General features: G+C 40.5%; 1 protein-coding gene across 1 annotated transcript in view; it reads right to left on the bottom strand.

The window, feature by feature from the left end:
* Nucleotides 1–4201: 4201 nt before the first annotated feature.
* LOC148644396 (septin-7-like) overlaps nt 4202–20347 on the bottom strand; it is a 69015-nt gene continuing 52869 nt past the window's right edge. Inside the window, exons 8-13 of the mRNA XM_088613915.1 lie at nt 19657–19753; nt 14819–14870; nt 13897–14022; nt 12902–13037; nt 12449–12594; nt 4202–10991 (exon numbers count right to left, since the gene is read on the bottom strand). Coding sequence (XP_088470041.1) covers nt 10952–10991; nt 12449–12594; nt 12902–13037; nt 13897–14022; nt 14819–14870; nt 19657–19753 — 597 coding nt within the window. The 3' untranslated portion in view covers nt 4202–10951. The remainder of the gene's footprint in view (nt 10992–12448; nt 12595–12901; nt 13038–13896; nt 14023–14818; nt 14871–19656; nt 19754–20347) is intronic.

Genomic DNA, 20347 nt, shown 5'->3' with positions numbered 1-20347 from the left:
ATGGCTCAGAAATTCACCGAAGCTCTTACAGACTTTGCCAGACAGGCGGTATGAAAAAAGAGACGACAGCCTGCCTCCTTGCTCTGCTCTGCGCGGCGCACCTTGTCGCCTCGGCACGTAAGTCACAGCAGAGAACCGCCGCACTCAACACACCCCTTCAGTTATGAAATACTGTGTGTGTATATATATATAACCTACCGTTCTCAGTTACTCCGAGAGCTATGTTATTTAATCTTTATATTATTCTGGTGAAGGCATTCCTTTCAGTAGGTTGAGTAGTGTTATTTATGATCGATTCATCTGTCAGACAGGCGAGGTTGAGCTATGGGAAAAAAGCGTGAAAAATATCTTGTAATTAGTTTCAGCAAGCCAGATAGCATTTAAGTGTTAGTCTGCGTTTGACCGAAGTGACAATTTGTCGATGTGTTACAATTTGATTGATTTAATTCTGTAATACGGCTGAACCGTGGCACCATATTTTAGTGGTATGTGCAGGTGAAATAACGACAAGTAATTGTAGAAAACGGTAAGAAAAAACGGGGCAATTGCAATTTGAGATGGATTTTATAACATATAGGCGTTTAAGAGAACTGTTCTCATCTTTTTGCCAGTATGTTGAAATTTATATATAGCTGATTGTGACGAGATATATCCCACAATCAATTGTTTAAATCACTGACACTTTGCCTGTTTGCAGCATTTTTGCAATTATGACATGACGACAATAGAGATTTTGTAGCAGTTGTTTGTGAAATCGCAGATCAGCTTTACAAAGGCGAACAGTACTAGAGTGCCCATGAGTCTAACTTCCTTACTGCACGTTTGTTTTTACAGCTTATTCAGTCGGCATCCCTGAGCAGTGCTGCTTTGACTTTTTTAATGGAAAAATTCCCGTGAAAAAAATAGCGGATTTCAAGACGACAAACACAAAATGCAGCACCTCTGCTGTGATGTAAGTAAAACACCTGGAGTTCAGCCTCGACCAGCAACACAACTGGGTCTTGCTTTGCTTTAATTTTACAGGACCATGTTAGGGAAGTAACTTAAAAATGCTAGCTTCCCAAATAGGTTTAACTATATATATATACATCGTGGGATGTATATGAGTGCTAGGCACTTTCCTAACCCAACACCTGTCTCATCATCATCTAATCTTAATGATTTATCACACTGTTCATAGATACTCCTGTCCACATTCCTAAGAAATAAAGTGAGGAGACACAGGTGATACTGATCCCATTCCTCAAGACCACGGTACAATAAAAATTTGAAACGTATATTCAGGTTCAAAGGACTTTAATTTCCATACTTTAATTGCATGGAAATGCGATGTTGCCAAAGCTGATTCGATTAATGTCAAACAATTAAAAACATGGAAGGTACTGTGTCTATAGCTTTGCAACAAAGGCAGCTGTTAGGTGAATTAGAAACTCCAAGGCAAATGTATAGTCTGTGTAGATTAAAAGGCCAATCGTGCTAATTAGTGCCCATATATTGTAACGGCAAACCTTGCGATTACAGACACGCCTCTCAACCAAGACTGTTACACTATTTCACTCTACACCCTTAAGCTAATGGAATACCTGAGGAGAAAGTGGGAACTTTAATTTAAAGGTGTTCAACATCACTGACCACAGAGATCCTCATGCAAAAGTCCTGCACCCTGTACAGTATCTCTACTCTCCTGCCGTGCAATAACCTTCGTGCCTTTTGATATTTTATTTGCAGATTTGATTGGACACCTGCAGTTATCTTTTATGCCTTTCGGTTTTTGAAATAACAATTGTGAAACATCTTGGCTTGGTGCTGTAGAGCTCAGAGCGACAGAGATGAAGACTCGAAATGTGCATGACAGGTTACCATTCAGAAAAGGCTGAAGCAATTAAAGGGGTACAGATGTAGGTCTCACTGACTCAAAGATACAGTATGCACCTCAAACTCACAGGCACTTGGTTATGACCGTATCACAAGCGAACCGGAAAACTGAGTTTTTTTGTGTTTTGTGTTTTTCAGATTCAAAACAACAAGAAATAAATTGATCTGCATGAGAGCCGACAATGTATGGGTGAAGAGTACCATTGAATTTCTTAAAAAGCAGAGATCAAAAGGTTCAAAAAAGGAGCGTCAATATGAGGACAGTGGCTTTAGAGCTTAAAACAGTTGAAACGCTTCAACACAGTCATTTAGAGAAGCTGATTAAATCGGGAGATTCTGCCTTAGTTGAGCGCTGAATGATAACTCTTTTGTTTACTCCTATCCTTTTTCATGTGTACTCAGAATATGATGTACTGTTTGATTATTAGTGTTTTCTTTTGAGAACTTTAGCAGAAATAAACATGTAACACCAATGGGTCCACACTGGACTAGAGATTCATTTTGACAAAAATGCATTGTATAATAAAATTGTGCTATAATAAAGGTTGAAAGTCTCCTTAATTTTTTAATAACTCTTAACCAGCATTTTAAACACACTGCATTCCTCTATCATGGATAAAGTAAAGGTTAATTCTGTGCTGAAAAATTGAAAGTAGAAATGCAACTTTTCAGCTGTAGATAGTTCCTCAGGTGTGTTAAAAAAAGTAGTAGTCTCTGAACCAGCTGGGTTAGACTTTAGCTTGCCAAGGCTCACCTATGGATGGAGGACCTTTGGATAATTAATTTCTAATGTCTTATTCTTAAGTATGAAATTAAAAATCTTTGGATCAGTTCTTAATATTATTAAGCACTATAATATAATATATAATGCATTTCACAGCCATTCAGTTTTTTTAATATGATATCATACTGCAGCTGATTAAAATAATGTTAAAATATTATTTGATGTATGCATCAAATAATTTTAATAAATAATTTTCTTTTTGCTTTTTTGTTCCTATGAAGTTGAGATTATGAATACATGACTGACAGCCAGCTTCATTTCAAATGTTAAAGCATTTGAAAGAGGATCTTGCCACTGATACTCAGTCCACCCAGCTCTCAGCACTTGCGAGAAGGCTGTGAAGGACAAATTCAAATCTGAATTAAAATGTGCATGCAGTCCTTGGTTTCTAAAACACCTTGCTTGATGATTATTTTAGCATTGTTCTACACACATCTATACATGTAAGCAATTAGTGAAGCTGGATAGATGGGGGAAAAAGAATTAGAAAGTTTTTGTCTTTAATTTCTTTATAATCTCAACCGCTTATTTTCCAGAGACTTAGACAAAGGTAATTCAGAAAGGTGTGAAGGCATTCATGCTTGTTATGAGGTTACCTACAAATTCTACAAGATTTGTCTCTGTATGCCAGGCTGCTTGGGTCCCAAGAATGGTAGTATGGTTTTTGTATCTTGTGTCCGATTTAGCTTCATAAATAGGAGCAGGGACATTGGCTGATTGTCAAGGACGACCTCAGTTAAACTCGGTTGACCTCAGTTTGGTTATGTACCGTATAGGACAACACAATGTTAATAACCAATCACAAAAAAAAGTTTTGCTCATTCCTAAAAATCAAGGCCTGTTGCTGTCTTTAAGAAACTGAGTGAGGCAAGCTGCTAGCTGCATATGTCCTCCTCTCTTTATGGCAATCAAGAAGTCTCCAGCTTGATTTACCAGTCAAGTGGCTTTCTGAGAAGAATCGAACACTTGGAAAACAGGACAGAGTTTACACTTTCTCCTAGACCCCTCTACCTTTTAAACAGAAAGATAACACTCATGGTGTCTAATCAACAAGCTTGATGACCCTCAAAAATGAAAGAAAGCTGTTGTAATAAAAATCAGAAGATGCATGGGTGCTACAGGACCAGGTTGGAGATCCACTGGCCTTTGTATTTCTACCTGTCAACCACCAATGAAGAATCAATTTCTCTAAAATGTTTCTTATTTCAGTACAATGTACTAGTGCAAATAGAATTAATCCCCTGGGTTATTTCTAGGATGGCCTCCATAATCACCGAGAATTGGTTGAAAAGGGAAATGAATGTTCTAGGGGTATTGGTGAAGTGAAAATTTTCAAACAAGAGGTCATTCAAGCCACTGGATGATCTCTTGGCTATTTTCTTACTTCAACCCTCTGGAATACCCTCTTCAACAGTGCAGTTTTTAATCGAGAGTCAGCTGAACCTTGGAGCAAGATTGTCCATCTCTTCAGTCATTCATAATGCTTTGTTGTTCTACCGGGGTACGAAAAGCCTACAAAGAATAACCATGCACAGCACAGTGTTTAACATAACCTTTTCATGTTTAATATTAATAATGTACAATTAAAGAAGAAAGAATTGAGGAGATAGTCAAATGAAAACAAAAGATGAAAACTGTATACATATTAAGAAATACAATGAGAATAAAAAAATGTCTAAAATCATATTCATGTCTAACATTAAAGGGAGACTTGCAGGGAGTGGCGAGTTTAAATCTAGGGTGACTGATCGACTTCAAACAGCAAGTCTTCCCGTCTTCAGAAATACACAAACTTTGATTCGGAGCAGCAGAGTTGCTGAAGATGATCACTTCATAAAATAGCAAAGTTCCTACAGAAAGATGCCAGCCCCACAGATCTCTTGCTTTACTAGTTACAATAACTAGTGCTGCTAAGCAGGGAGTCTACTTTGTTATACACAGTATTTTACATATTTTATTTGGCATTAATAAGCTGCACCATGTACCTTATTCTCCAACATTATGGATCTCCTGGCACTATATCAAAATGAGCAGAGAGGGTTCTTTGCATATTGATTACCGGTAGCCAATTTGGTTTAAGTGTCAGATGTGCTGTCTTGACTTTGTCCTGATACAAAACCTGATGACATTCTGAGCCACTTCCTGTGAACAAATATGTTCTTACTTTAAGCTGGACCATGTAGTACAGTTCACAAAATACAACACAGAGAACCAAATCCAAGTCAGTCAATAAACACACCAGTGAAGAAGGAACCTGCAATTTAATTGGGTCAGCACTCCCCCGGTGGAAGGCATTTTCTATGGAACTCTTTAGCATAAAAAAAGAAATCTGTCCAAGAGCGATAACATTACAGCAAGGCTCTTTGGCTGAGGAAAAACTGCCAAGAAAGAAGTGAGTGTAATAGCAGTGCACCATCTAGGTCAATCCCCAAGGGAGGCCCATTGGCTACCACAGCTACTGGCCAGGTTCTGCAACTCAGCTCAAGACTGCAGAGCTAAAGCTTTATTGAAAGGACATTTTCATCCAATGAAAGGAAGTCCAGATCAATTTCCAAGAAAGTTCTAACCAAACACAACAGTCTCCTGAGAAGAAGAATGAGTGGTAAACCTTTTTTTTTGTGGCACACAGTATTGCCTTACCCTAATGAGAAATTTAAAAAGAATTGTTTTCTGAAGAAACAATTCTATGGAAAATCAAGACTTCCAGAGCTCCGATATTGACATTTCTGTCTTCCTTTAGGAATTGAGTTAATTGTTTCAAAACAAGATGAAAAATTGTTAACCTTTACTCATACACTCAAAAGTCGGTTTAGATGAGATTTAAAATCTAACTCAATCAGGATAATCTTGGTGATTTAGGTTTTTAGAACTTTTCTAGATTTAGATTTTGTTTAAATTAATTTAGACCAACTAGTGGTGGTTGAAAAGTTTGCTATAGAAATTTAAGCTTTGAAATTTACATTTTTTATAGTCTCCAAGTTCATTTTGACTGAGTGCAGGTGTCTGCAATGAAAAAAGATTTTTTTAAGTCCAAACTGTGCCAATACTCTGCTTGGCTAATGTCATTTTGACATCAGACTATGAAGATATTGCACAATGTAACAAATTTATGATGTGCTTTCCACTATCTGTTACAGAATTAACACATGCTTTTTCTCTCTATTGTTTTCAATGAAGAGCTAGTTAAAATGCAATTGTACACTTCATGCTCAGTAAAGTATGCTGTTTATGTCAACACCACTTAGTGTGTATTCATACTCGAGTGCCTGGGAAAGCTACACAATAAAGTGGCTAGAGATCACAGGTGTGTTCACAGAACAGAATGTCAACCATACACACAGAAGGCAAAATAAGAATCAAAAGTACTAAGTTGATGCTGAGCCACAGTCAACAGGATTCAAGCAATATACTGTACGTTTGGAATCTAAAATCAAGCAATAATATTTTGAGAAATAGATCACACACTTTCTATTATCTGTGTAGAGGAACAGAAGTTTTGCCATGGACACTCTTGAATGCACCCCTTCTAGGCTTCTATTCATTATTATATCCTTTAATAATTACAAAATGAGCTACAAGACAAAAAAAAAGCAAACACAGTGTCTCAATACTAAGAAGGAAATTGAGAGGATTGGATTAACATTTTCATCTTAATGGTGGTGTGATGAGTAAACATTTAGCTTGAGGCTGCCACCTTCCTGCTAGAACAAGAACAGTGTGCAAGAATGATTCAGTATGCACATTGTTTCCTTCCCAGAATTCCCAGACAGGAAGCTGCAAGTCAATAGGCATACTCCCATGATTCCTGCGGGTACTGCTGTTGCAGTCTAGACACTCAGCGGGTGACATGAAACGGCCAAGATTCAACACAGGGTGCAAGAGAAAATACAATACTGGATACAGTTAAAACCTTCAGTCATTCACCAAAATGTTTTATGTTTTTTTTTGCTGAGCTGCAGTTCTGCATATTACATATTTCAATACAAAACATATTCACACCCATGCCCTCTTTTGATGGGTATATACAAAGATTTATTTTTTTATGGATTTCATGGAAATGGAACGTCTTTCGCCTGAAACCCAATTGCTTGTTTCCTCAGACAAGTGGACCCACAGGCAGAAAATGCCCTGCTGAACACTAACAATCACAGACTAAGAAGAATAGAGATAGTGAAGGTGAGCCACCATGTTTCAATGGACTGGCCTGGAGAAGATGGCTGTGTTGGGTCTCTACTGGCCACCTCTAGAGTTTAAGCAGCGAACAAGAATGTGTCTGCCACTGGGTAGTGTTTTTAGTAAATAACATTGATCCGACAGGTTATTGCTCATACTCTAAATACACCAAGGGTGTCATGAAGCCAACATCTGCCTTGCAGTGTCACCTTAGGAAAGGCAATGCTATACACTCTATTACTATCATGGAAAAGTAATTTTTATTCATCTGGAAACTACAATTGTGGTGTCAGCTTGTAAAAAATGATAAATGGACCCAAATCTAACCAAACACATGGATTGTAAATAATGCTCCAACACATACCTAGTTAGGAATAACTACCAAAAAGAGTGTTATTTTATTTTTTGGTTTTCAAAATACCTTATATACGACAGTAGCACAGAAATGATATTTCCTTGGGCTTACGATCACACCGAGCATATGCAGATCCTGCAGGACCTAGGACTTCCCCTTTCTCCTTATTGAATGTTTTTACTTTTCCCTTTGAGGTTCATACCTTTATACAGTATAACTCAAATAAATCAGCACTCTTTTTAACCTCACTAAAACAGACATAAAATGCTGGGTTTTGGCACGTCCTGCAAAATGTTAAAAAAAGTTAACATACATATGACAATAATAACATCACCATTCCAATGTACTCACTTTTGGATACAGACAAAATATCTGAATGCCCAGATGTACAAATGATTAAACGATTTTACAAACGGTATGCAGATTTAAGATTGGAAACAGAAGAGCCACACGGGATGGAGTGGCTATTCACAGGGTCCTGAGATGGGAACTCCTGCCTTGTCCTGCTGTCTCTTGCTTTACTCAGAGGTCACATATTTCCAAAGCCTGCTGAATTCTCCTCCATCGCTGCTCAGGCAGCTCATAGCCCCCCTTGCTTTCACTTTGCACATCTTTTCTCCCACCTTCTTGGAACCTTCCACTTCTATGTGTTTTTTTTTAGTGAATCATGTTTGAATTTAAAAAAAGATAGCAGCCTTTTGCATTGGCCTGATCTCCCCAAATCACAGCTGCACAAGAAAGAGCAGGCATAGGGAAAATCTGAAACAGGAAGATTTGAAAAAGACATCTCCAAAGAAAACCCAGTTTCCAATTCATCCAATCATCCAATGCAAGCAGGAGTCAGTGATGGTGGAAGACACCTTGAGATGACTCAGTTCAGAGTGATTCCATTTCTAGCTTTTTTTAATCAATGAAATAATTGACATTATTATTATTATTTGAATTTACTTGCCCCCCCATCACTGTATTGTCAATTAGCAAAGCCTTCGATACGTTCCACCACAAGACCACTTCTGCACAAGGACAAGACAACTGGATCCTCAACGGATTTCACACAGATATCAAAAGAGAAATTTACACAGCAATGTATCACTTCATAAACCAGACCTGCTACTCTCAATCCAGATGTCCGAAAAGCCTGAATAGTCACAGCTGTTTGAGTCCAGAGTGTCTTATTTTCTACAATATTATCCTGGAAGGAGGAGTAGGTAGCAATAGAGAGGGGAAAGAGCTGTTGTTAGCATAAGAGAATAAACCGGCAAAGTGATGTCAAACTAGATCTATTAGTTTCAAGCAGTACAAACATGCAGGGATAAAAGAGCACAGTATCAGCTGACATTCCACCTAAAACAGTACAGTGGAGGCTGGTCCAATTGCATAGCTTGGGCACACATCTGGTTTTAACTGGAAGAAAACTCACTTTTTATATGGGGTATTCCATTCAATTCAGCTCCTGTTTACTCAAATTCTTCCATATTTGAGGACCTCTTTATGAATCAAATAGAAAAATAACTTTGCTGGAATTTTTACTAAACCTTTGTAGGATACACTTTAGAGCAATTAATAGAACACTATGGTTACCATTTGAAATTGTTGCTGGTACCCACACACCTCTGAAATGCCTGCAAGTTGAAATGGATTTCACAAACAGAGCATTGTTTCTGCTTTTTATTTATTACTTAAAGTAATACTGTATCATGATCTACTTGGTCACAAAAACTTCTCTGGTGCAGTGTGGTGCTGTCAACAGTAAAATTAAGCTAATAAATGCACCGTATCTTAACAATCCTTCAGTGGCCTGGACTTATATTTGCCAGGTACAGACTGCAGTGAAGTGAGTTTAAGTTAGACTCACTAGATTTTTAAATACTTGAAAACACGCCTGAAAAAAAGTGAAAGGCCTGGAAGAGCTTCACAAGAGAGAAGATATTCTGAAGTTCAACATGACAATCAACCAGCCTAATTCAGCATAAGGACATTTTTCAAACCACATTTCCAAGCTAACGTAGCATACTCATATCTATCACTTTATTCTCAAATGTCAAGCCTTAAAACCATGTTGCATTTGTATTTATTTTTTAGTTTTGTGCTTTTTATCAGTAGTTTCTGAATGCACAACATCCATTTCTGGTAAAATTGAGTTAAACTGCATAGGAATGTCTTACTTCTGGATTACAGGCGAAACTCTTCAAACTTTCCCTGGTGTTTGCATTCAGGCTTTCTGTAGTAACACATTGAGCCTCAACATAGACTGGAGATCCAGCTGTGTGTGACCATTATCCTGATAGACACACTAGCTACCCTATTCATCCACAGTGGACTAATGATATTGTATGGAACCTGTAAACATGTTCAGACATTTTCACTAGTCTGGAAGGTTACAAATTCCTATACTTAGTCTTAGCTACTAATCTAAATCAATTTTGGTAGATATCTAAGAGGAAGCCAGGGCACACTGAACCAAGGTTTTTCCAATCTCCAACTCTCAAATGCCCATCAATGGTGGTTTTCGGTTTAACACAGGTATCTGGCCTCAGAAAATAACCTTAAAAGAAGGTATTCATTCAACATTGGGACGTTTCACACCCTTTTAGTCCACAGCTAATAAGGTCTAAAGATCAGAAGCAAAATCCCACCATATCACTGTAACAAAAGAAAATGAATTTAACACTCAACCCATGATGTCAAGGAGAAAACAGTGAGAGTCATTTTTTTTGAATTATGCCAATAATAAATATACTCCACACTGGTGGAAGAAACTTGCTTTGAGCCTTTAAATGGCAGACAACATCACTGCAGTACAGTGGCACAGTGATCAACACTACACACTAAATTTTGTCAGCTTTCCTGGGATGGAAGTGGTGTTGTATTGAGAAGTACAGGTGAGATTCTGTATGATTCCCCTTCAAAAAGCATTAGACTTCCTACACACAACAGGAACTGTTAGACATGAGTGACTGTAGCGTCCCGTCTTCTGAGCAAGAAGGTGCTGGGAAGAAGATAGTGCTGTGCCAGTGTCACAGCTCCACATCCGTGTCTAAACTGGCGCCGAAGAGGACGCTTCACTGATGCCGTTAGTTTGCCACCAGCTAGGGACGTTGATGATCTCAGTGTTGGAATCACCAAACTAGATCCGCAGCTTCAATCCAGTTCGATCCTCTCTGCCTCTCCTGTGATCCTCCGCATAGCCTTGCACCCTCCCCCAAACCCCCCATTTTTTCAAACCCCTACAAGCAGGTTTAGAATAAGCTGCCGGCACCAGTCATCCTGCATCCAGGCCAGTTCCTTTCTCTGCCCTGGCAATCCTTTCACCAGCTCTCCATGGCGCTGCTTCCTGAAGTCCTCTCAGAGGTATGCTGGGAATGGGTACACGTGTGATGTGCTGTCTTGCTCAGCTGGCTTGGCATGTAGGTGTGAGTGCGCTGGCGGGTGGTGTGTGGAAGCTACGCAGGTATGCAGTAGGTGTGTTGGTCGATGCACAGAGTAGCAGTGCGGATGAAGAGATCTGTGCATAGTTTGCATCAGTACGGCGCAATGCCTAAGGATGAATCAGCAAGGCTGCTTATAGATATTGTACAGGCGGGTCAGGGCAGAAGTATTTCTACATGCGTGTGGTATAGTGGAGCGAGTATGTGTCCTGGAACGTTGGTGTGTCTGGAGTGTGGATGGAGATTCTGCCCAGATATAGTATTCAGCAGGGGGATGCGATGATGTCAAAAGGAGTTTGTGGTTTATTTGGGACTGAGGAGGGCCTGAGGTGCCTCTCAAAAGATCTTTCCCTTCTTCTTGTTTTTCTCCATGGTCCTACGAGAAAGAGAGGGGGGGAAAGGGAAAGGGAGTTGAATTACCATAAGCAAAGGCATTTCTGTTTTACTGTCAAACACGGGAAGGCAGTTCGGGGGAAGGAGGCTCAAATAATGCTGAGGTATATTAAGAGTGTAGGATTTAGATCAATGGAATTCAGCTGAAGACTACGTAACCCATTTGTTAGATCTTATGTCCAAAAAAAGGCAGGGACTGTACAGATACATTGAGCACATGCCTGCCATTTATCGTGCATTTCATGGAACTGCCACAAAATGCCCATGAGCTGTAAGACAGTATCCCAGACATTAGCACGACAGTGTCGTAACCACAAACTTACACTGCGTGCCAACATGACAGATCCCACTTGCAGTATTATGGTTATAAGCACAGAAGTAGGACAAAGAAGAGCAGACACATTTATTCCTGCTCTAAAGGGAAGATAACCCTCAAACAGACTAAGGGAATTGAATTCTTTAAGCCTGCAACAGACAAAGGTAACATGGGGACTTAATTCTTGTATTCAAAATCCTCAAAGGCAATTGGCCAAACGACAGGACCAACATCAAAACAAGGAACCAAGAACACAAACTTAAATCAAGAGTAGCTTTCTTACTTAGAGGACTATGGGAATGAGATATCAATCAGGCAAAATGACCTCTTTCTTGATGGTCAAAGAAGTTGTAGACTTTGATTACCTTCAATATTATCTCCATTATTTACAGCCCTCATCTGTTTTCAGGAGGCCAATAGAACAAATCAACCTACTTTTCAAAGTCTCTCTTTTCAAAGGGACTGGATTGCTATCAGATTGCCAGCAAGAAAGTGGCAAGTTGCATTTAGGAAAACAGCAACAGAATATAGATAGAGATAATTGCTCATAATAATCACCAAGTGTAAACCCTCGTTAAGACTACAAAGATGTTTGTCAGGGGTTGATCAGGCTGAGAGGGTCAAATTTAAAATGTAAAGAATTACATTTACAGCAGAATTAGAATCTGAAATCACTTTTGTCATTGCAGTACAGTGCTATTGTCTTCTGTTACACTTTCACTTCCAGCTATGCTATATTCAGTAGCTAATGTGTCAAGTAACAAGTATGTTTTCTGCAATTCAGAAGATGTATTTAACTCAACTGTAATTAACCAGTAACATTAATTGGTGGGTATGTGTAAAATTAGGCATCGGGAATTGAAAATGACATTTCAGTTTTACTATTAGAGCAGTTAAGTATAAGTTGTAAAACTGCAATAGGGGCTGAAAGGGGGACCGCGTCTTCAATTAAAAGCACCCGAAGTCGACAGGATCTCCCCATTCGCTACTTGACGGCTGGGTTGTACTTTCCCAGAGGCCCCCAGCAACCAGGTCTGTAATGTGTGATTTGGTGGTGGGCTGTATCAGTTGTGCGTTTCATCGGGCCCACGCCAGAGTGCAAGATAGACGCCGTCGGCTCTCACTTGGAGGCGTCGAGCTTCTGCTGCTCCAGGATGCGCTGCTGGGCCTCCCAGTTAGCCTTCTCCTCCTCGAACTGCCGGCGCTTCTCCTCCAGCTCCTTGTACTGCGCCTCCAGGTTCTTCTTCATCTGCTCGTGGCGCCGCTCCAGCTGAGGAAGAGGCACAGCGGCAGGTCACATGGAGGGTCAGGAGTGTTGTCCCCTGGCTTTCCTCCAAAATGGGGGCAATGCAGAAGGAAACCCAGTCTCGCCTAGCCCTGGAGCCATTCATACAGCTGCTGCCCATTGCCTAGCTAGAGAGACAGGCACGCTGCACCTGCATGAAAGGCCCTGAGATTTTGCACAGATGATAGCAAGTATTTTACTACCCAAACCAGGGTTAAATTGTGGGGGGGTCTATGTGCCAAAACGTGGTTCCGGTCTTTCAGTGTGATCAACCTGCTTCGACTTCAGTTACCTCCGCCTCCGAATCCTTCAGTTTCTGCTTCTTTTCTTTGACCTTCATCTCAAAGACCTGCTCCATCTCCGTCTCCATCTTCTTCATTTTGGCCACATGCTCCCGCCGCTCCTCCTCCATCTGGGCCAGGGGGCTCCTGGGAAAGGGGGGGGGGAGCAAGGCAGCCCAGTCACACCCTGCTCTCGCCATTCACCGGTGCTCTTAAAGGGGGACTGCAACGCTATTTTTATATGTCGGGGTTAGAAAGAATCGGCAGTGACGAGGGCATTTCAAACCGTAAGAAAAGTAAAATGCACACAGTAACGTGTTAAACCTCCAATTGACATCACGAAATGGATGAAATTCCCAGGTAGGCGCAACTCCATGTTCTGTGATTCAGAACAAGGCAATGATGCAACTTCTAGTGACGTGAAGGGGCCACCTTACATTGTAAACAAGCAGGCTTGTGAATACCTCTCTTTTGATCCAATAGAAAATACTGCTCTCAATTTCGAACCGGCTCTGCCATCCAATAATACATACTTGTTAACTCTGCATACGGGTCAAGTTGGAACTGTTGTGCCGATCAACTTGTACTTCACTCGTACATCACAGTGACTAGTGAGCAGGAAGGGCCGCTTCACCTTACAATTTGCGCGAACTCGTGCTCTCACTTGTGGCGAGACCAGTAGTTTGAGACAAAATAAAGACCATACAGGATTTTAATAAAGTTAATGATTTTGTGCTTGATTTGTAATTTGTAACATTTTGGAATACCGTTTATTTTGTTACTGAGATTTAGTAACCGCTCTGAGAAATTGGGACTGCAGTTCCGCTTAACTCGTTTCAGATCCTAAACGATGTTACTCCCCTTGACTAAGCCAGGGCTGCGTCTACAGGAGGGGCTTGTCACGCGGTGACATAGCGTAGCTTTGGATGCCCTCTAGGGTGAGTCCCAGTGTTTCACTGGCTTTCCATGGCAGTGGCCAGTGCAAGGTAAATAGCTCCAGTCTTACTTGGTGAGCTGGCCCTTGGTCTTGGTGGCATCCACTCCATTGCAGGTGACAGCAGCCAGCTTCTTGCTGCGGTAGTTCTCATAGTGCACATTGTTCGTCACATCCTTCAGGTCCTGCATGTGAGTTCTGGAGAGAAATGCAGACGTAGACAGGGAAGCAGAAAGGTAGAGGAAGACAACAGCACATATAGACATCAGTAAAGCGGCAACAAACTGATGACTCTACATATACATATGAAGTTGTATGGAGCAATTGTGATTGATAATACTGAAATACTGCAGTATCTGCTAATGATGCAAGTAAATGTGAAATGTACAGAACATCAGCATCATTCAAGGTTGTAAAAGCAAGATATGAAAGATAAATGTGAACAAAGCCACTGTCTGTGGTGAGTTGATCACACACAGGAAGAGACTGCTGTCATGATAAATTAAGCATATATAGGGTAGATAATAAAATAAAACCAGGCTTGCTGTTATGATACTGACAATAACACAAACACAAAATCACACTGATATATGAAGCAAACAGTCAAAACATGAAGTGGCTTTTAATTGCAAAAATGGGGATCTGGTGTGTAATTCTGTATAACTTATGAAGAAGAAAGACTTATATAGGCATCAACAACAGTGTATCAAATATGCACTGCCCCAGTGAAAACAAGAGATTTCAGAGATGTACTGTGACTAAGCAGGACATGGTAGTAATGACACAAATTATTTCACAGACATTACTCAGTGGAAACAATCTGGATCGTGGATTGAAGAGAACAGAACATAGTACTTTGTCAAAGGAATAAAGTAAATGAAACAACATCTGAAACATAACATTAAAGGCATAATATTGTTTTATAGGGTAAGCACAGTGACTTTAGGTGTTAAAGGGACATAGTCGTTTTGCACTAGAAATCAAATAATCTCACCTGATCAGCATGTTGCGGAGAATTGTGAAGTCACAGTGTTCTCCATTCTCGACTAAAAGATACAGAAACAGGTTACAAGTTATGATGGAATCGACTCGTACACTAATCAAAAGGACACAGAGAAATAACAGGAAAAGAGCAACTGGGATTCCTGAATAGTATACTTGGAAAACGCAGGTTGCATTCAGACAGTTTCACATTAAAAGCTCAGAGAAGAATCACCGGTTTTACACAAAGTTAGTTTTTCTGCAGGTGACCTACAATGCACCCAATCCACTTTTCAATAAAAAGAGCACAGAAATTTCAATGTCTGTTACATGGTACAAAGTTATTTTATTTTGTCACGTAAAGCTGTTTTACCTATTTAAACCACAGACTGTTCCGGTTATACAAATGATCTGACTTTGCATGCATCTTTTATGATCTTCTGCAAATATCATTCAATCTAATTCCCGAGCCTCCATCCAGCATCTCAAACAGGTTACCAGAAAATAATGAACGTGTAACAAGTTAATTTTGACTGTTTATGCCAACCGTAGCCTATGAGAGCCATGGTTTAGCAGGTTCTCTAAACGTTACTTAAAGCCTAAGTATAAAAGACTTGGTGAGAAAACTGGGAGCCCTGAAGTTTCATGGATCAGGCCCTACGAGAGTGGGGGGGGGCAGCAGGGCCATTTGGCCCGGGCCTCACCTCACAGGGGGGGCTCACCTCAGCCAAGGGTGCATGGTCCTCCACTTTAACCCTTTGGCTGTTTTTCCACTTGACTCGAATTTGGAACTTTTACCACATACTGTATTTCTCGACTAAAGTCCACAGCTGTGAAAAAACTTCCCCCTTTCAGTGCTGAATCTACCATTCTTTAGGAGTTTCAAAATGCCCGCCATAATGTTTCCATTGTTTCCATCTTTACATTAAAACATTTTTACCCCTCTTCCCAATCAACGAGGGGGCCTCACAATGTGAAATGGCCTGGGCCTCAGGCCTCATCCGAGTTCTCGGAGGGCCGGTCATGGATCGTGCTGTAATTATGTATTTCACACCCTTTCCAAAGCCTGATAATTTCCTATATAAGTGTTGCAATTCAGAAAAAATCTGATGGATTCTAGCATCACATTTAAAAATTGCAGCAATGCTGTTTTTTTATAAATGAAGAACTTGATCTCTATGGAAACAATACAATAGTCATGGAAGCACAGTGACTACCTCAATTACAGATGGTAAGAAATTATACCAGGGACAAAAATACTACTGGCTATAGACACAAAGAGCAGAACAAACTAACTACTTTTGCTCAACTGAAAGAAGAAACGAGAAACAGTAAAGCTAGACAAAATAACACCCTTCCCCAGCTGAAGACTTTCAAAACAGCATTTCATTTTTTCTGCTTTTCAATATCAAAGTTAGGAAGACGTCTTCTGTTGTTCTTGTGCTTCACAAAATCACACTATGTTCACTGGGCCGATGGGAGTTTTCACAGGCAGGGGTGTAAACAACCTTTGTAACATGATATCATGAAAGAAACGCAGTCCTACTTTAATTGCAGATCAGAGCTCTGTAGCAGGGAGCAGTCATTTTTCTTCTGAGATACAGCTGTAAACTAAATCGCACCAGCTAGTAGGGTTCAAGCCCCATGGCCTGATGATTACTCTGTATAGAGACTCCCCCTCACTCTTAAACCACCCTAGTTCCAGCTTCAGACTATGTCATGTGTTACTTTTTTAATGCATACACACATTAAGAATAGGAAATGAGTCAATTCATTAAATAATAAAACAGAAACAAATATTTCCCAAAAATCTAAGTAACCAAACAACACAACTGCAGTTTTGCCAGGGGAAGTGCACTGAATTAAACTGAATGGCTAGGTACACAAATCTCTCATCGTCCAGAAGGCAACGCTGGTTTTGAACATCGCGGAATTTCCCAGTCGTGAATAGAGGAATCACACCAGTGTGCAATCAGGACTGCTTGTTGGAACATACTTTGCTGTAACAGTGCAGTGATCTGGGACAGAGATCACTTTCCTAATTCTGCAAAGCACTGTGTTGGCACATGTGATTGTAGCTAAGCTCACTGGTAATTAAGTGAAACGTGACCTGAATCAATAAAGCATCCATCCGTTTTCTAATTACTTCGTCCAGTTCAGGGTTGTGGAGCCTATGCAAGCAATGGGTGCAAGGCAGGGCACACCCTGGTAGGCATGCCATCACAGGGCAGACACAGACACACATTCATACCAGGGCCACGTCTTTGCACAGTGGGAGGAAATTGGAGCACCTGGAGGAAACCCAAACAGACATGGGGAGAACACGCAGATTCCATGCAGACAGCACTCCAGGAACAGAACTCAGGGCACCAGTGCTATGAGGCAACAATGCTAACCTCTAGGCCACCACACTGCCCTGATTCAATAATATTCTAAGATATCTGTAGTTGTGTCTGAAACAATATGCTACCTTGAAGTGTGAAGCGTTCAGCTATGGAGGAACTAGCAACAACTGAACAATCGAATTGTTCCGAGTGATGAAACTAGAAGGTTAATAAAATGGTTCATTAGTCACTGAGCTGGAACGAAAGCCACGTGGGTTCTCCAGGTGCAGGGTTCATCCATACAGTACACCAAAGGGCGTGAGAATGTTTTTCCCCTCAGTGATTTCTAAATTATTCTGGAGGGGATCAAGGCAGGCTGGAACCTGTTCTGGGCGCAGAGCACACCTCAGAGTTGAGAGAACAGTCCTCCTGGACCAGAGAGAAACGGACAATTTAGAACATATCATCAAACTTGGCCAGCATTTATTTAGGAGGAAGGAGGAAACCAGTGCACTCAGAAGAATGGGGGAGAACATACAAACCCCACAGACAGAGGCTAAAGTCAACCGCAGAATCCTGAAGTTGTGAGGCAGCTGTGATGCTACTGTGTTACTTTCAACTGTGTTTTTTTTAAATGATAAATATTCTCCTCTGGGCTTCACTTGTAAACTGTAGACACCTCAACTCTGAAAACCCAGAATGAATGAACCTGCCATGTTGCTCATGAGGTAAAAGAGGACAGTGACTCGGGAGACCTGGGGTGCAGGAAAACTGACAGTGGTGAAGAGTAGGTGTGTGTCAGCGTTGGAATAAACTAGCAAGGGGGAAACATGCGATTTCAAAATAAAGGAAAAAACTGGGGAGACAGGTGGGTAGAGAAACACAAGAGATGTTGATTTACCAAAAATGCCCTCTGTCAGTCATGAAAAAGAAAAGACACAAGAAAATGAAAAAGTGAAAGACTGAGAAATGTGTGTCAAAACACAAGAACAAAGAAGGAAACAAAACAAAAGCAAGACTGAGCTGTTTTACCACATGAAGTAAAAACTAAATAGACTATTATGCCTAAAACAATATAGCTCCTCTTTTCCAAATCCCTCTGTCATACTGCTTGGGACCAGGGACATAGAAAAAAACACAATGGCAACAGCTAGGTACTTTAAACCATATGAAGAAGCGTATAGTTTCTAATTCCTCTATTCTTAATGTAACTTGCAGATAAGCAATGTTCACCATCAAGAACCAACAGGATAAAAACAAGAAACAGCAGAATCACTTTCAGTTATGAATCCCAAGCCTAGAACTGCTAAATTAATGCTAGTGACAGTTCAGAGTAAAAGTTGAGTCCACAGCAGAGCAACTCAAGTAGAACCAAAAACAGATGGTAATCAGACAGAGATACTACTCTTATTTTCACTCAGCTTGCACATAATAGTAGAAAAGCAGTAAACGAGGTCTCTAGAAAGAAAAAGCCTTTTCTTTTTTTTTACATACCTAGTCTGTTGTATCTTAGCTTTGCTCCCAAGTGGATGTTTTAAGACTGTATAAAAGTACCCACTCCGCTGCATCCACATATATTTTAAATATTTCTCCACAAAACAGTGATGAATTTCAGGAAAAGTCAGTTGGACAAACCGACTAATGGAACCTACTTTAAGCCAGCAATCCAGCATTCCTTATGGCCTTACCACAGAAGTGCACAGCTGAGGAGAAACTGAACAAGGGGGGATGTTTTGATGAACTGTACATTCTGAAATGATGTATTAAAGACGGACTGTGATTAATCCTGCCACACGAGACTGCATTACTGATTTATTGGAAAATTGTGAACAAATAGGATATGCTGATTTTTAAATGAATTCTAGCACCAACGAGAGCTTTTTTGAGACAAGCACATTTCCCTTATATGAACACACATTATCAATTTCAACAGAATTAGCAATGGTTTAATGAGGGGAGGTGTGTATGTTTACAGATTGGTAAGGCAGACCATAAAATGAAATATGTATTATTAAAAGGCCCCCAGTTAAATATTCCTTTTGAATTTTGCAGATTTTTAGATTCCGACACATTGTTGCAGAAACATAAGGAATTCTGCTGAACTTTGCTTATTGGGACAATGAGACAATGACTTGGCGTTCTGGCACAAAGGCCCATTGAAAAGAAATGCAGTGGGGAGGTGTGTCTGTGAAGTCTGTAGTCTGTGTGTTCTAGTCCAGGTGATCCACACTCCTGTTGATTTTTACTCCAGCTGAGCCCTCAGTGTCACAATCAAAGCCTTCACTGCCTTAATGAACACAAGATTACAGATTTGAACTTCAAGTTGTTCCCAGGTCTTAGACACACTGAAGCTTTAAATGTTGTATTTTGTGAGTGAAATAAAGTCCCACATGCCTATGTGATGGTAGAGACCAGGAGCTCTTTTTGCAGCTCAAAATAAATCCATATAAGAATAGAGTGGCTAGAGATAATCATCATCATCATCACCACCGACCACACTGCAACCACATGACACCCCATCACGTACCTTCTGCTACACCCCAGGGATACTGGCGACCTCTGACCTTCCGCCCATTGACCTCGATGACCACGTTGCTGCCCACTACGGCGAGGGGCATCTTCTCCTGAGGAAGGGAATAAAACCCAAGTCAATCAATCTGTCCACATTGTAGCTGTGGAAATGCCGGCACAGTTTGCAAATAAACAGCTGTTTATCCTCATCCTGCCCTGCATGTCCAAGACCTCCAACAGAGCTGCTCTATTTAATATGCTCTGTGCAGCTATGCTCTGTAGAGTGGTGTATACATTTTCCTTAGTCTGTGAAGCTCAGGATCCTACGAGGAAACCAAATTAGAAAACACACTGCTAGATTTAGCAAAACAGAACTGTAGGTATTGAAGTTAGTGTGGATCTGATTTGCTGGCATGGAAGGTGAATCATCTCCTGGGTGATGTAACAGCAGCTCCACTACAATGCAGATCAATAATTGAGTAGCTGTGAATACTGCAGGCTGGCCCAGATGAACTTTCCTCAGGTGTGACATAAATCGCAGGACTTCTACCAGAAGAACTAACAAGGCTTTCCATACATAAATCTGCTAACATAGTTCTGTTAACTATTGTGAAAATTATCTGCTGTCTCTTTGGAAATGTAAATTTGATTTCAACTATGCCGATTCCAAAATGCCTCTAGGAGTACATTTAAAATACTTTTACCAG

Source organism: Lepisosteus platostomus, chromosome 20 (genome assembly GCF_059453375.1).
Source record: "Lepisosteus platostomus isolate fLepPlt1 chromosome 20, fLepPlt1.hap1, whole genome shotgun sequence".
Taxonomy (NCBI): Eukaryota; Metazoa; Chordata; class Actinopteri; order Semionotiformes; family Lepisosteidae; genus Lepisosteus; species Lepisosteus platostomus.
The sequence above is the reverse complement of the archived record's forward strand: the minus strand, read 5'-3'. Positions and strand labels throughout refer to the sequence as shown.